Source organism: Lipotes vexillifer, unplaced genomic scaffold (genome assembly GCF_000442215.2).
Source record: "Lipotes vexillifer unplaced genomic scaffold, Lipotes_vexillifer_v1.1 scaffold83, whole genome shotgun sequence".
In the NCBI taxonomy this organism is placed as follows: Eukaryota; Metazoa; Chordata; class Mammalia; order Artiodactyla; family Lipotidae; genus Lipotes; species Lipotes vexillifer.
The window spans coordinates 3,134,899-3,150,951 of NW_006799780.1; the positions used below are offsets into that span (position 1 = coordinate 3,134,899).

Here is a 16,053-nt window from a genome sequence, read left to right on the forward strand (position 1 = left end):
GGAGGGGCAGTCGTTCACTTAACGACAGGCGGCCAGTATCCGGGGGAAATGTGGGCAGATGGCTAAGCAAGGGTGCAGTGCTCCAGAAAGACAGCAGGACTAGAGAGAAGGACTTGGTAGTGACCAGCAGAGGTGGCAAAGGAGGCACTCAGTGGAGTAAATAAACTCACCTGGAGAGGAATGCAGGTAGAGGAGGGGGAGGGAGACAGGTGGGAACAGCCCAGAATGCTGGGGAATGAAAACATTTGGGGACTGGGAAGAAGCAGAAGAAAACCAAGGAAGAAACTGAAAAGGTACAGAACCAGAGAGAAGTTGAGGGAGGCTTTCAAGAAGCAGAGTGTGTCAAATACCACCAATGCGATGACGACGCAGATTGGATTTGCCAACAAAGAGTCATCTGGCGCAGTGATCAGAATATTCTCTAGAGCAGATGGGGGCAGAAGCCAGACTGATGGCTGAAGGCTGAGCAGAGGAGACAGTCAGGAGGGCTGGGTAGCGGGCAGGAAGTGAACCCAGCAGCCCTTTCACCCCTGCTTTCAAGAAATCTAACTACAAACATAAGAGTCCAAGCATCATTCTAAAATATATTTATTTACAATTATACAAGCAATACATAATTATATTCTTGTTGCCAAAGAAAAGGTAAATTATAACAGATACAGATAACTGAATCCCCTTGCCCATCATTACTCCAACCCTAACCTGACTGCTTCCCAGAGGGAACCACTGTCACACTTTCATGTGTATCCTTTTAGGCCCTTTGCTGTGTTATTCCCCTCTCATTACGTCTCACAGATTGTTGCATGTTCAACACATAAATCTATTTGCATCCTTTTTAACTACTATACAGAAATCCACAACCCAGACCAATCATAATTTAGTTTCTGTGATGCTAGTGGCAGACATTTACATTGTTTCTGAATTTTCACTCTTATAAACAATGTACAATGGATAGTTCCCATATTGTGCATATCTCTCTCTGCACGTGTAGAGCATTTAGGAGGACTGACATCCAGAAGATGAATACTGAGTCATAAAATTGGTTAAATTTTAACCGACACTGCCAAACTCTCCCCAGGGAGGGTTTCTGAAAACTCTAGGGTTGGGGGGAAGAGGGAGAGCAAGAGAGAGGCACAGAGATGCCCACAGAGCCCCCTACACACCCATCTCGGAGCCAGGAAAGTCTCTGCTGCTCCCCCCTAGGGTCAGCACCTCAGTAGGCACTGCCCCCCATAATCAAGAGAAAAGGGGTGGAAACAGGGGGCCCTCTGAGTCCAGAAAACAAATCCACACCTAACCTCAGAGACAAAACTGCAGCTATGGAGGCCTGGACTTTGTTTTAGATGGCATATATGGTTATTGGCCCACACTCCCTCCCACAGAATGCAGGGTCTGATAGAGAACTCTGTGCCCCCCTGAGAGGAACAAGGCCCGCTGACAGTTCTCTCTTGAACACAGAGATGCTGAAGTTTCTATTAAGAGGACTAAGTGTCTAAACAGGCAGAGCTTTCTAGTCAGACCACTCATCAGTGGGAAGATGTGCTTATGGCCTAAGTGAGCACCAAATCAGCTAACTTCCTCTTGAACTTGTGAAACTGGAATAGAGTGGTGACATATCATATGCAAATCCAACTACGCTCATGGCTGTTTTCTGTAAATAATTATTAAAAGCCCAGTGAAATTAGAGTTTACGTGTGTATTCTTCATCCCCCACGATATATTATATAACTATACCTAAGCGTCACAGCACAGGGTTTGCTCATTCCCTGACTCATTCATATCTACTATGTACGGGTACTGTTCTAGGATATGGAGATTCAAGCAGCGAATAAAACAGGTTAAAAAATCCATGCTAACAAGGAGCTCCCTTTCTAGTGAAATGCTGTACACACAAAGCCATGTGTGCTCTGCTTTACGGATATTTCAGGCATTTTCATGGTTTAATTTCAACTATCCATGATTTTGCCTTAGGTGGGACACAAGAACCCAATATCCTCCAAAAGACTGAATCCTACCAAACCTATACCCTCACAGTTCTGAGAGCCCCTAGTCACTTGTTCCCCAATCCTAGTTCTGAGAACCCGGCCAGGCAGACATTTCAGTTTCTGGCCCAGCATCCTTCCCATTTTACACTGGACCAGGAATTGGGGGCCCCCAGGAGCAAAGAACTGGGGTACCCACACACTCATTTTCTCCATCCCCACTTCTTGCCAATCACCAAAATGCTTGGTTTGGCTACCTAAAAAAGAAGGGCTGATTATTATTATTTTTTAACCTGTGAATGATTTACCACATATTTCAAAAGGCCAGGAAGAGTAAGACATCATACTGTTGAACGTGTCACACTGAATTTATCCCTACATTGTTCTTGCCTAGTCAACCCAGTACATACGAGCTCACACAGCCCAGTATTTGCAACTTAATCAGGAGCTCCAGTACCCTCAGCACAAAGTTTAGGCCATTCAAGTTTCCCCTTCAGGGAGAAGGGGAGAATAACTGCATATGACAGGCACAGGGCCACTGAGGTCTACCACAGGCCAGTGAAGCAAAGGACAGAGTGTGGGTCAAATCCAGCTAGCTCCTGTTCATGTAAATAGAGAACAGAGCCACGCTCATTTGCTGGCATTTTGTTTTGGCTGCAGAGTTGAGTAGTTGCTAAAGACCACAAGGCCCTCACAGCTGAAATGTTTACCTGCTGGCTCTTTACAGGAAAAGTTCCCCTGGCCCAGGACTAGGAAGCAGAGCTGAGGAGCTGCGCTGAGCTGCTGCTGAAGCATGAATTAGCATCTCAAAGGCAAATGACAACTGGTGATGACTTACTCTACGGATCATAAGTCAAAGGAACAGCAGAGACGCGACTGGCGGAACTTGTTTGAGAGAATTAAATCATACATCTCCCATATGTCATTTTCAGAGCTGCAGCTTAAGGATTTTAATTTATCTGCCTGCAAAAAAAAAAAAGCTTTGTGGAGGAGGTGGTGGAGGACATGCCTGCGAGTTCAATGCTTTTTTTTCTGCGGGTCAGAAGCCCGCATAGTAGGAAAAAACCTCACATCTGTTATACAAACATGGCGTGTAGAACCAAAAATAAAACCCACACTGATGAAAGCCGGCAAGTAGAGAGATAATTTTAGATTTAATTTTAAGACTGTATAAACAGCCTCACTGAAATTTAAAAACCACATCCCCCAAATACCCAACCCCCCTTGTGATTAAGCTCAACCCTGCTTTAGAGGGCAACACACTCCAGTCCCTTTTACAAACCTCCTACCTCACCTCGGCTCCCAGTCTCCCACGAGGACGGGGGAAAAAGCACTCCTGAGTTCTAACGTCACCCCAAAGGTCAACAGAAGGGACAGCTGACACCACCGTCTCCAACACTTGCTAACGGAATTCAGATTTATTTATTTATGTATTTTGCGGTACGTGGGCCTCTCACTGTTGTGGCCTCTCCCATTGCAGAGCACAGGCTCCGGATGCACAGGCTCAGTGGCCATGGCTCAGGGGCCCAGCCGCTCCGCGGCATGTGGGATCTTCCCAGACCGGGGCACAAATCCATGTCCCCTGCATCGGCAGGCGGACTCAACCACTGCGCCACCAGGGAAGCCCCAGATTATTTTTAACTACGCAGCCTAACGCTGCGGGCACCTTCTTTATACACTTTCCACCTGAGGCCCAGTTCTCTAAGGACAACTGTATGTTACTCACACCCACATCCCCTGCACCTGCCACAGTGCTTGGCACTTACATAGGCAGGAAAGAAAGGAGGGAGGGAGGGAGGGAGGGAGGGAGGGAGGAATCAATTACATGACTTAAAAGATATTTTAAAACATGAACTCGGATTACAGTTTAACCAAGTAACACGATCACCCTTTTAAACTCTGTTATCAAGTATCAAGACTCAACTATTCACAATATTTATGTTTCCTGCTCCCAGCGATCTGAGGCTACTGTTGTTTGTGTATTGTGCTATTTGTTCCCTCTGGCTCCATTTTTATAACAGAGCTGTTTCCAACCATAAGCTCTTGTCTGTCCCATTTATCTGCAGAGAGCTTCGCGGTCCCGTCTATGGACAGTTGCTTAACAGGTGCTTTTGACGGTCACAGAAAAAAGGATCAGGAAAACTTCAGTTCTCACATCTTATCATTGTACCCCTCCTACAGTTGGATGGATCCTGAAACAGAGATCCTGTTAACATCCGATGCTCCCCCAAAGCTTCTGGGTAACGGATCCTCCAGACCAAGGACAATAACTATTGTTTCTTGTTTTCTGGCTCCTGGTAAGCTCATTATTACTGGACTAGGATCAAACCTCTTTGTCTTTGGTTCAGACTCAAAAAGGCTCTCAGCAGGGTTTACATTAGTTCAAATCACTGCCTGTAGAACCAGACTATTTCCCACCATCACTCTCCCCGCATTCACTGAGCACAGGAGGTTGGGGCCTGAGCCATGAGAGAAGCGAGGGATGGGAGGGTTGCAGGGACTGTTTTCTCCAGGTGGTGTTATGCCTGGATGAACTTGAGACCTAAGATAAAACTGTTTGGAAATGTGTCCCCAGAGTCACCCCAACTTAGAGAGGAGGGGACCCACAAGATTTAAGAGGTGGAACCTCACTGCCAGCACACCCCAGGGAAACTCTGATCAGGCCACAGTGAGAATCTTCCCTCCGTGTTCTACAAAGAACTTGAAGTTCAATGGCCCAGGCCCACCTTTAACCTCAGAAACACACTCGCTGATACACTGGACACATATAAGGTACAACAGTACAAAGAACTCAGCTGCTGTTCAGAACGAGGACTTTTGAAAAGCATTCTATCTCAGCTGGATTAAAAAAAAAAACAACTCCAGACTCAAATAACTGGGTCAGCAATATTTTTTTGGCGCTCATTCAACACTTGTTCTAACACAAAAGCATAAAATGCCAGCTGAGAATCGAGAGTTCTACTCCCTTAGAACTTCAATGCATGATAGCAACACCTGATGCTATGTCTCAGGTACACAGTTCTCTTAACATTCAACCAGTAAAGACCAAGATCAAAACAACAGCCAGACTTTCCAGCTTCAGCGTGAATACCTGTCATTCTATGCTGCGACAAACTACATGGTGTTTGGGATCAAACTGGAATATTTTTCATTGCTGCTGTTTGTTTACTTTGAAAAGATGGTCACACCAAACACAACTTGAAGGCAGGTTCTATTTCACATGCAACGCCAACGAATAAATAAATATTGGATTTGTGGTTGCCCCTATTTTCTGTTTCAGACTAACCATCATCCCTAGAGCCCAGCTTCTGGCTTTACAAAGGGAAGGAGGCAAGTGGGGAAGATAAGCTAAGAAAGCCACTGAGGGCCGGAGGTGGTACTATTTCCAGAGGAAATACCTCTCCCTCACCACCAAGTCCAGAAGAAAGATCAGGAATCAAGAGGAAGGATAAGTTTGCTAAGGCTTCTTCTGCTACTTCTGTGAACATCTGAGCAACAGCCGAACCCAGTCGTACAGGCCAGAGAGGCACCCCTGGCCGGGGACCAGCAGTCCTGGGTCCTTGTCCCAGCTCTACCTGGTGTCACGGCCTTGGACAAGCCACCTCACTGCCCTGCGCCACATCCTCTCATCTGTCAAATGAGGGGGGTGGTTAGGGTTATAACAAGATTCTTCCACTTTAAAATAATGTTTTATCCAAATTATACTCTAAAAAGAGCAATATTTTCTCTGCCTGACACTTAACATCGCATAGTATCTGCTGTCTCTTCACTGGGCAGAACACTTATGAATGGGAGCTGCATCCTTTTTTCCATTTCTTATCTGTTTAACTAGATCCTTTAACTTTGTTTCATGTATTTTTTTCTTCACCCCCTGTGACTGGCACGGGAACGGGAATGTGAGGGCTTTCCCAAAACCAATACTTATTCTAATGCTTTCATATTCCTAATACTGTAGGTTAAAAAAAAGTAGAGTAGCTCGTTACCAAATTTCAGCATCTCTAACATGTTGGATCAAAGCTCTGTCAACTCTAGGAACCACCCAAGTATGGTTAAATGTCACTGTGAACTGACCACAGGGTGTACTCAGGAAAGCATTTTGAAATCTAAGTCGTCTCTCAGGAACGTAGCTTCTGTGTTCATCTACAGTTGCTACATGGTGGGAACTCCAGAATTTGAAAACGGAGTATCATCTGGGAGACATACAAGTACAAACAGCATCCTCATGGGGTTAGTTATCTGGAGAAAGAAGTCTGAGGGGAAGTGAACATGTGAAGCTAGGGACATGGGGACAATCCAAGGCTAAATAAGACAATTGGAACAGAACATCAAGGAGCCTGGTGGGGGGTCGAATCAGGACTGCCTGAATGCAGAGTAGAAACCCAACCCTTTTATGACCTGTGTGGGGAAAGTATGTGGTCAGCACTGGACCTAGAAAAAAGAGGGAGAATGGATCTCTCCCCAGCACTGTCCTGAGAAAAGTGTGCCTCAACCAGCAGATAAACATTAGGAATAACCAAAGCCAGAAATGAAAGCACGGTTCAGGGAAAGCAGGCAAAGGAGAAGGGCTCAGGCCAGGAGGTGACCACTACCCTCGGCGGGGGTGGGGGTGGCGGGGTGGATGGATGACCAGATGTGGATATGGCCTCAGAACGAGCCTGGCTATAAACAGTCCTCCTTTATTTCATTTTCATCCATCTACTTCCACATAATCTACGCTAATACAGCTAATATACATGAATTTCCCATTACCACATCTCCTCCTTCTAATGAACAGTGAAAATGACTGAGAAATACAGACCAAAGCTAATTTATATATCACCTCTAGGGAATGTGTTGAGAGAGACTGGATTTTCTGAATAAACAGAGAAAAGTCATTTAAGCCCATCCTGCTACCTCTGTTCCAGGGGCCTAAATCCACAGTTGGCAGCCTCAACATCCATCCCTGTTCCCCTTCCCTAGCAAAGTTTGGACTTCATGATAACTGTAGAAATTGCGAGTAGAATACCTACTTAAGATTTTTTTAAAGGGGTGGGGGGAGGTGATGACTGTAACTTGGGAATGTAACTGAAGGAGGGGCAGATTTAGATCCAATCAGGGTCCCACCTCCACTTAGTCCTGAAACTGAGTGGTCCATTGAGTCCAGTGGACCAAAGTGACCAGAACAATTTCTAAATAGTTACTTGGATAAAAATGCCAGATTCCAGCGTGCCAAGGGTAGACGAGTTACGGCAGAGACAGGCTTCTCAGGCCCCGGCCTGGGGCTGTGCGTGAAGATCTGCAAAGACCACTCGAGCACATTCAGCCACCTCTCTACCGCTAACCGTCTGGGGTGGGTAAGAAGCCTCGTGTCCATTCTGACATTTGCAGCCTTTCCAGAAACTCATGAACTCAAAGAGTTTAAGCTATTTCAGGAGTTTCAAATCCAAATGCTATTCTTGGGGGGCAAGAAGTAAGGGTAAATGTATGGGACCTGATGTAAGTAAACATCCAGTGATGGGGCCTGTGGCGAGCTACAGCATGCTAGCCCCTTACTTCTTGCCAAATGCAAGAAGCAGGCAGCCAAATGCACATTAAAAAAAGAAAAATCTCCTGGCCAAACAAGAGCCTGTAAGCCAACTTAACAATGCATGAGCTAGGAGATTTCCAGGCGCACCTGAAGTCTCTGGGTGTATGACTGGCTAGTGGGGGAGGCTGGGGCATCAGGGGTTCTACCATCAAGAGCTGGTTTTCATTAAGTCCAGGGAGAGAATGGAATTCAGAAGCTGCTTTTAAGACACTGAGGGGACTGCAGCCCTCAGCCCCCCTCACCTCTGGGTCCTGTCAGATCTCGTCCAAACCTCCTTTGAAGCCTACTCTAACCTGCAACATTATCATCCTGTGCTGAAAAGAACGGAAAAGCTCTTCTCATCCAATCATAGGAATGGTTCAATTTCCACATTCTTACTCACTCAGAGGAAAACTGACCCAAAACCACCAGCAGAAAATAATGTGTAAAGCAAACCATGTCTCCAAAAGAGATTCAGTAAGAGTACAAACAAAACGTTAACACCTTTTAAAACGACTGAAGGGGGCTTCCCTGGTGGCGCAGTGGTTGAGAGTCTGCCTGCCGATGCAGGGGACGCGGGTTCGTGCCCCAGTCCGGGAAGATCCCACATGCCGCGGAGCGGCTGCGCCCGTGGGCCATGGCCGCTGAGGCTGCGCCTCCGGAGCCTGTGCTCCGCAACGGGAGAGGCCACAGCAGTGAGAGGCCCGCGTACCGCAAAAAAAAAAACAACTGAAGGAACAAAAAAAGATTGCTATCAAAAACAAACATCATAGGAGCTTCTCCTCTCAATACAAGGTATGATTCTTCAAGATTTAAATTTCAAGCAAAGAAACACACTAAAACAACAACACAAATGCGTCTTCCACGATGTGGGAGGTATGTTTTGGTTCTGGAAGAAAAAAAACAAAACAACGCAAAGGTTCAGGTACTACCTACCACCCATGCCAATGCCTCAGAGCAGCCTGGGCACCAAGTGGAATGCGGGATGGAAAAAATGGATTCTTCCACTCAGGAACCTTTAGGGCTCTTCTTCCCTTGGCCTGGCACACAGCTCACAGGAAAGAAGCCCTGAGGGCCACACAGATGCCCTGTCCTCCCTTTTCCAATGCAGGCTTAGTCTTAGGGGCTCCTGTCCCACAGGAAACAAGAAGAGCCTTCCTTTCTCCTCCCTCCCCGAATGCCCACGCAGCTCCCTAGGACGCCCAAACTCAAAGTGTCATTATTGGTCTCCACACAGAAGTCACACCTTGATTTAGTGGTGCCGGTCAGGAGGCTTAAATCTCTCGCCCATTTTGTGGTTGCTGTTCTACATTCTAAAATGGATTTTTAATCCCCACAAGCATCAAATATCTCAAGACTATTCCTGCGTGAATTACATGGTCACTGACAAGAATGACTTGCAATAAAATGGCTGGTATGTTTTGAGATGGGAAAAATGCTCCAGGAGAAGACAGAAATCGCGTCCCATTCAACCAGCACAGCAGAGCCGAAGTTCTCACGGGAAAGAGGAGTTTCCCGAGAGAGATGAGGCAGGACGAAGTCTGGCCCAGCAGCTCTTTGCAGTTCCCTCTCGCTCAAACTACAACACAGGCCACATTGGGAAGCCAAGGCAAAAACTGAAAACTGAAAAGGCGCTGCCTTGTGTTCAAAATCCACACACCAAAGGCCACGTGGCTCCGGATGGAGCCCTGACCACTGCGCAGGAAGGCAAGGATGCTGGGTAGGAGGCAACTGCGCTCTCCCATCTGGGCTGTTACAAGGATATGTGCTTCCCCTCTTCCTGTCACACCCTTAACCATTTCCCCAGGCCAACGAGGAGGGAGGACTGCAGCAGAAGCCCAGTGTGCATCCCCCAAGGGAACTTTCAGCGCTCGCCCTCAAGCACCGCCTGAGGGTGAGGCCAGCCTGTATTCTATAGGCCCAGAAACAAGCTGACTTGGTGACCAGCTGGCTGGGCCCCCGTGAGGCCTTAGAGATGGGAAAGTGTTGGTTTCACCCACAGGGGCCTCATTCCCTATTCAGGAAGCCCAGCCAAACCATTTTCAAATCAGTACCTTCAGGGGACAGGCAAAGAAACATTTACAAGAGCCTCTGTGAGGCCTCGGGGTTGCTCCTTCCCTCTCCCTCCCTTCCTCCTTCCCTCTGACCCCAAGTCACACTGCACACACACCACTGCTGGGCTCACCTCCCTGAGTATCTCGGCCTGTTTCTACGACAACAGCCTCCTACTCAAGAATCTATAATGGCTTGCCACTTGCCATGAGACCACGGCCAAATGCCTCACCTTAGCACTGAGATTCCTGCAAGTCATTCTACCTGCCCATGTTTCCTCCCTGTCCTTCTACACATGCGTTGTTGTCCTTATTCTACCTACAGAGCCTAGTCGCTAAGAACTCAGTCAGCCTGGATTCAAATCCCAACTCCACCACTTAGAGCTGGAGACCCTGGGCAAGGTACTTAAATGACTCAGTACCTCAGTTTCCTCATCTGTAGAGCAGGGATAATACTGCTCAGGTGAGTACAGTGGTCATGAACTGAGATGATAATGTAAAATGCTTAGAATAAAACCTGGTACATGGTATCACCCAACAGATATTAGCAATTGAAATATTCATTATTATCACACAAGTCACTTCCTCCATGAAGCCTTCCCTAGCAACACCAGTCAACACCTTCTGTTTCTCTTCTTTCTTTTCTTTTTTTTAAATCTTCTGTTTCTTAAATGTTCTATGAACAGTCAGATACTGACTGGAGTTGTTAGGGACTGTTCCATGAGGCAGGTTACTTGGATGGTAATCAAATGTTAAAATTATTATTATGAAAGTCATATCCTAAAATAGGTCCTGTGGTTCCCAAATTATCTTTACCTCCAGTAACAATGTTTCTGATGGGTTCATCTCTAAGAGGTACTATATACATTTGTAGTTTCAGATTGTGTTTCTGGGATCCAAAGCCTAATTCTACGGAGACTGAAAGCTTCTTAAGAGCACCATGGACACACTGGCAGTTCCTATCACAGTGACACACTGGGGCCTTTTTTTTTTTTTTTTAATTTTTCCTTCCTTCCTTCCTTCCTTCCTCCCTCCCTCCCTCCCTCCTTCCCTGCCTCTCTCCTTCCCTCCCTCCATCCTTCCTTCCTTCCTTCTTTATTTATGGCTGTGTTGGGTCTTCGTTGCTGCATGTGGGCTTTCTCTAGTTGCGGCGAGTGGGGACTACTCTTTGTCGCCATGTGCGGGCTTTTCATTGTCGTGGCTTCTCTTGTTGCGGAGCACGGGCTCTAGGTGTGCGGGCTTCAGTAGTTGTGGTACGTGGGCTCAGCAGTTGTGGCTCGCGGGCTCTAGAGCACAGGCTCGGTAGTTGTGGAACGCGGGCTTAGTTGCTCCGCGGTATGTGGGATCTTCCCAGACCAGGGCTCGAACCCATGTCCCCTGCATTGGCAGGCGGATTCTTAACCACTGCGCCACCAGGGAAGCCCCACACTGGGTCCTTAAGCCAATGCTTGTTCATTTAAAAAGAGAATATTAAGTTACCTGAAAAGCTAAGGTAAGAAGTGGGAGATTAAACAGACCTTCAGAATAAGAGTTAAAATCTACCCTTTCAAGTATTCCTCCTCTCAAACTTCTTGTCACAAACATTTAAGATTAAACCAAGTTAAGAAGAAGGGAAGAGTGGAAAACACCACTGAGATGGAGTAGGACCTGGTGTAGACGAACAAGGCAGCCTTAGCCCTTGGTCTCCCTGCCTCCAAACTTCCACAGCACTTCACGCATCCTCTCATAAGACACAACTTCTACCTGGTTTTAAGCCTCAGAAGACTTCATACCTGTCTCTGGGTTAGAAGCTCCTTTTCTCTCAAGTTTGAATGACCCATGGCTCCCACTGCAGGGCCTTACTGAACAGAGATCCACTGTTTAAAGCAATCAGAGGAGAATCTAAATTTCACAAGTTTTCACATTAGTTCCAGTATATTCCAGATCATACCACCACAATTACAAAAGCATTACCCAACAGAAAGCTTCAAAGGGACTACTTTAACGGATAAGAATATAACAACTGCTTCTAAAAACATGGTTGCTCTGAAGCCCCTGAGTGCATTTAAAAATAGTCTGCAGTTTCAGAATAAGGCTGGGGAGAACAAACACTTCCTCAGGAGTTGCTCCTGGCGATGCCATCTCCAGGCTTCCAGTAGGGCACTGCCCTGACCTTGCCCCCCCGCCTCACTCTGCTGGCCCCAGGAAGATGCAGTGCTCAGCACTAAGGCTGTGGGGCAAATGGGGTCTGGCTGGCTAGACTTTCTTCTCCCGCTTTCCCTCCGAGGAGAGCTGCCCCCAGAGAACACGCCTGCAGCTCTTCCCAGAAAACTGTGCCCCTGCAGAGGAAGTACTCCCTGGCTCAGGTGGGGTCCCCAGATGGGTTAAGTCTGACTCATTTTTGGGTTCAGTAGTAGGAAGACCACTTCCTTGCAGATACGAGTCACAATGTCTTAGGTCAACTTCTCGGGGGATAAAGGTGATGTTTGGCATCTACCCGCTGAAATTGTAGTCTTTTTTGTCAATTTGTTCAAAACCTCAGAGGGGAAGGATGGTGTTATTTATTGGGCTCCCTCAGAACCCCCAATACCTCACCCCATAATCAGGCCTACTATGAGGAAATTCCAGTAAAAGGCCCTATACATGTCTCTATCAGCATCAAGTACCAGCGATACCTTTGTAGACACTGCCCAGGAAATGGCTGGAAGCAAATCCATCCCTCACCCCTGGAGACACCCACCCCACAAGTGACATGTACAGAAAAGTAAAACTTGCCCAATAGCCCACTCCTCATTACCTGTGGGATTATGTAGGCTTTACCATACTGGCTACATTAAGTGTTTATATATAACAGCTGCTACTAGAGACACTGGCAGACAGCCTTAGGACAAGGGAAGAGTACAAAGGTCTATAAGAAAAGACTACACATCTAATCAGGAACGGCCATCAAGGCTAAGATGGGACTTCCCTGGCGGTCCAGTGGCTAAGACTCCATGCTTCCACTGCAGGGGGCGCGGGTTTGATCCCTGGTTAGGGAGCCAAGATCAGGGAACCAAGACCCTGCATGCCATACAGCATGGCCAAAAAGGAAAAAAGACAAACAAAAAAAACCCCAAAATGAAGCCAAGACAACACACACAATCTTCTGCACCAAAAGCATCAGATGGCATCTGTCCTTCTACTAAAGATAGAGATGGTGAAGGGTTTGCCCACTTGGAAGGAAAGCACTGAAGAGGCTTCAGGGAAGTTTAGGGAGAGCGGGTATAACCCTAAACCACCCTGGGGTGGGTGGGCCCCATCCTCTAAACTGAATGTTTCCCACACACCCTCATCAACCGTTCATCAGCAGTAGGAAGAGGTGAAGGGCTGACTTACATGCTCCCTCATCCCGTTGGCCACGGTGTTGGACATCATGATGCAGCAGATGATGATGGGTCCTTAAGCCAATGCTTGTTCATTTAAAAAGAGAATATTAAGTTACCTGAAAAGCTAAGGTAAGAAGTGGGAGATTAAACAGACCTTCAGAATAAGAGTTAAAATCTACCCTTTCAAGTATTCCTCCTCTCAAACTTCTTGTCACAAACATTTAAGATTAAACCAAGTTAAGAAGAAGGGAAGAGTGGAAAACACCACTGAGATGGAGTAGGACCTGGTGTAGACGAACAAGGCAGCCTTAGCCCTTGGTCTCCCTGCCTCCAAACTTCCACAGCACTTCACGCATCCTCTCATAAGACACAACTTCTACCTGGTTTTAAGCCTCAGAAGACTTCATACCTGTCTCTGGGTTAGAAGCTCCTTTTCTCTCAAGTTTGAATGACCCATGGCTCCCACTGCAGGGCCTTACTGAACAGAGATCCACTGTTTAAAGCAATCAGAGGAGAATCTAAATTTCACAAGTTTTCACATTAGTTCCAGTATATTCCAGATCATACCACCACAATTACAAAAGCATTACCCAACAGAAAGCTTCAAAGGGACTACTTTAACGGATAAGAATATAACAACTGCTTCTAAAAACATGGTTGCTCTGAAGCCCCTGAGTGCATTTAAAAATAGTCTGCAGTTTCAGAATAAGGCTGGGGAGAACAAACACTTCCTCAGGAGTTGCTCCTGGCGATGCCATCTCCAGGCTTCCAGTAGGGCACTGCCCTGACCTTGCCCCCCCGCCTCACTCTGCTGGCCCCAGGAAGATGCAGTGCTCAGCACTAAGGCTGTGGGGCAAATGGGGTCTGGCTGGCTAGACTTTCTTCTCCCGCTTTCCCTCCGAGGAGAGCTGCCCCCAGAGAACACGCCTGCAGCTCTTCCCAGAAAACTGTGCCCCTGCAGAGGAAGTACTCCCTGGCTCAGGTGGGGTCCCCAGATGGGTTAAGTCTGACTCATTTTTGGGTTCAGTAGTAGGAAGACCACTTCCTTGCAGATACGAGTCACAATGTCTTAGGTCAACTTCTCGGGGGATAAAGGTGATGTTTGGCATCTACCCGCTGAAATTGTAGTCTTTTTTGTCAATTTGTTCAAAACCTCAGAGGGGAAGGATGGTGTTATTTATTGGGCTCCCTCAGAACCCCCAATACCTCACCCCATAATCAGGCCTACTATGAGGAAATTCCAGTAAAAGGCCCTATACATGTCTCTATCAGCATCAAGTACCAGCGATACCTTTGTAGACACTGCCCAGGAAATGGCTGGAAGCAAATCCATCCCTCACCCCTGGAGACACCCACCCCACAAGTGACATGTACAGAAAAGTAAAACTTGCCCAATAGCCCACTCCTCATTACCTGTGGGATTATGTAGGCTTTACCATACTGGCTACATTAAGTGTTTATATATAACAGCTGCTACTAGAGACACTGGCAGACAGCCTTAGGACAAGGGAAGAGTACAAAGGTCTATAAGAAAAGACTACACATCTAATCAGGAACGGCCATCAAGGCTAAGATGGGACTTCCCTGGCGGTCCAGTGGCTAAGACTCCATGCTTCCACTGCAGGGGGCGCGGGTTTGATCCCTGGTTAGGGAGCCAAGATCAGGGAACCAAGACCCTGCATGCCATACAGCATGGCCAAAAAGGAAAAAAGACAAACAAAAAAAACCCCAAAATGAAGCCAAGACAACACACACAATCTTCTGCACCAAAAGCATCAGATGGCATCTGTCCTTCTACTAAAGATAGAGATGGTGAAGGGTTTGCCCACTTGGAAGGAAAGCACTGAAGAGGCTTCAGGGAAGTTTAGGGAGAGCGGGTATAACCCTAAACCACCCTGGGGTGGGTGGGCCCCATCCTCTAAACTGAATGTTTCCCACACACCCTCATCAACCGTTCATCAGCAGTAGGAAGAGGTGAAGGGCTGACTTACATGCTCCCTCATCCCGTTGGCCACGGTGTTGGACATCATGATGCAGCAGATGATGACGACCAGGATAAAGTAGAGTGCGTACATGAAGCGGGTGCTCCGGGACTGGCGGATCTTGGGGCAGCAGCCGCAGCAGTAGGAGCAGCCAGCATTCCCACAGCAGCAGGCCAACTAGGAAAGGAACACAAAACATCCTCTCGGAGCCTCTCCTTCACAAACCTGCCTACCCCAGACCTCTGCAGGTGAGCTACTGTTCTTCCAAGGCGTCCTGCCCATAGGACATGTGTGAACAGTTGAGTGCGTGAACAAAGTTTTTGCCAGAATTGGTCTGACATTATCTTTAATAAACATGATGGCTTGGGAGATGCCCAATACTTAAACAGAAAAGGCACATTTCACCTGAAGCACTGTGATCACTCTTAGACAAAAACCAATCAGGGAAGAGCAAGAGAAGAAGCCAAGAACTAGAAAAAGGACTAAGTGAAGTGGGAAGGACGGGAATACCAAGAAGTTGGGCCCAAGAAAGGGACCTGTCAAAATCCATGAGCCAAAGAATGAACTGCATGGGGCGGGAGGAGGTAACTTGAAGCACAAAAGGCAGAGGTGCCTCTTACACGTGTGTTGTTGACTACAGCTTCATGCCCCTAAGGGTAGGCTTTAGGCTAATGAGTGGGGCAGGATTGGGCTTTACTGGTCAATGCAACCAGACATAATTTTACTTGAGAATATTAAATAAAATAGGGGATTAAGGTTTCAGGTTTGGGTCTGGTGTTAATTTTTTTCTTCTTCTTAAAGAGCTTGTTTTTTTTAGAGTAGTTTTAGGTTCACAATAAAACTGAGGGGAAGGCACAGAGATTTTCCATATGCCCCCTACTCCTACACATGTATAGCCTCCCCTGTTATCAATATCAGTCACCAGAACGGTACATTTTGGGATCACTCTCGGTGTCGTATATTGAACAGGTTTAGATAAATGTATAATGACATATATGCAACATTATGTATCAGAGTATTTTCACTGCCCTAAAAGGGAACTAGATCTTTAGTAAGCCTGGGTTTGGGGCCTGGCTCTGCCACCTACCAGCTATGAGCATTTTCAAGACTCAGACTCCTTTTTTTTTTTTTTTTTTTTTTTTTTTTTTT

General features: G+C 46.9%; 1 protein-coding gene across 1 annotated transcript in view; it reads right to left on the reverse strand.

Moving 5' to 3' along the window:
* Nucleotides 1-16,053, reverse strand: part of SERINC5 (serine incorporator 5) — a 67,255-nt gene that overhangs the window by 32,825 nt on the left and 18,377 nt on the right. The window contains exon 2 of the mRNA XM_007471984.1: nucleotides 14,914-15,081. Coding sequence (XP_007472046.1) covers nucleotides 14,914-15,081 — 168 coding nt within the window. The remainder of the gene's footprint in view (nucleotides 1-14,913; nucleotides 15,082-16,053) is intronic.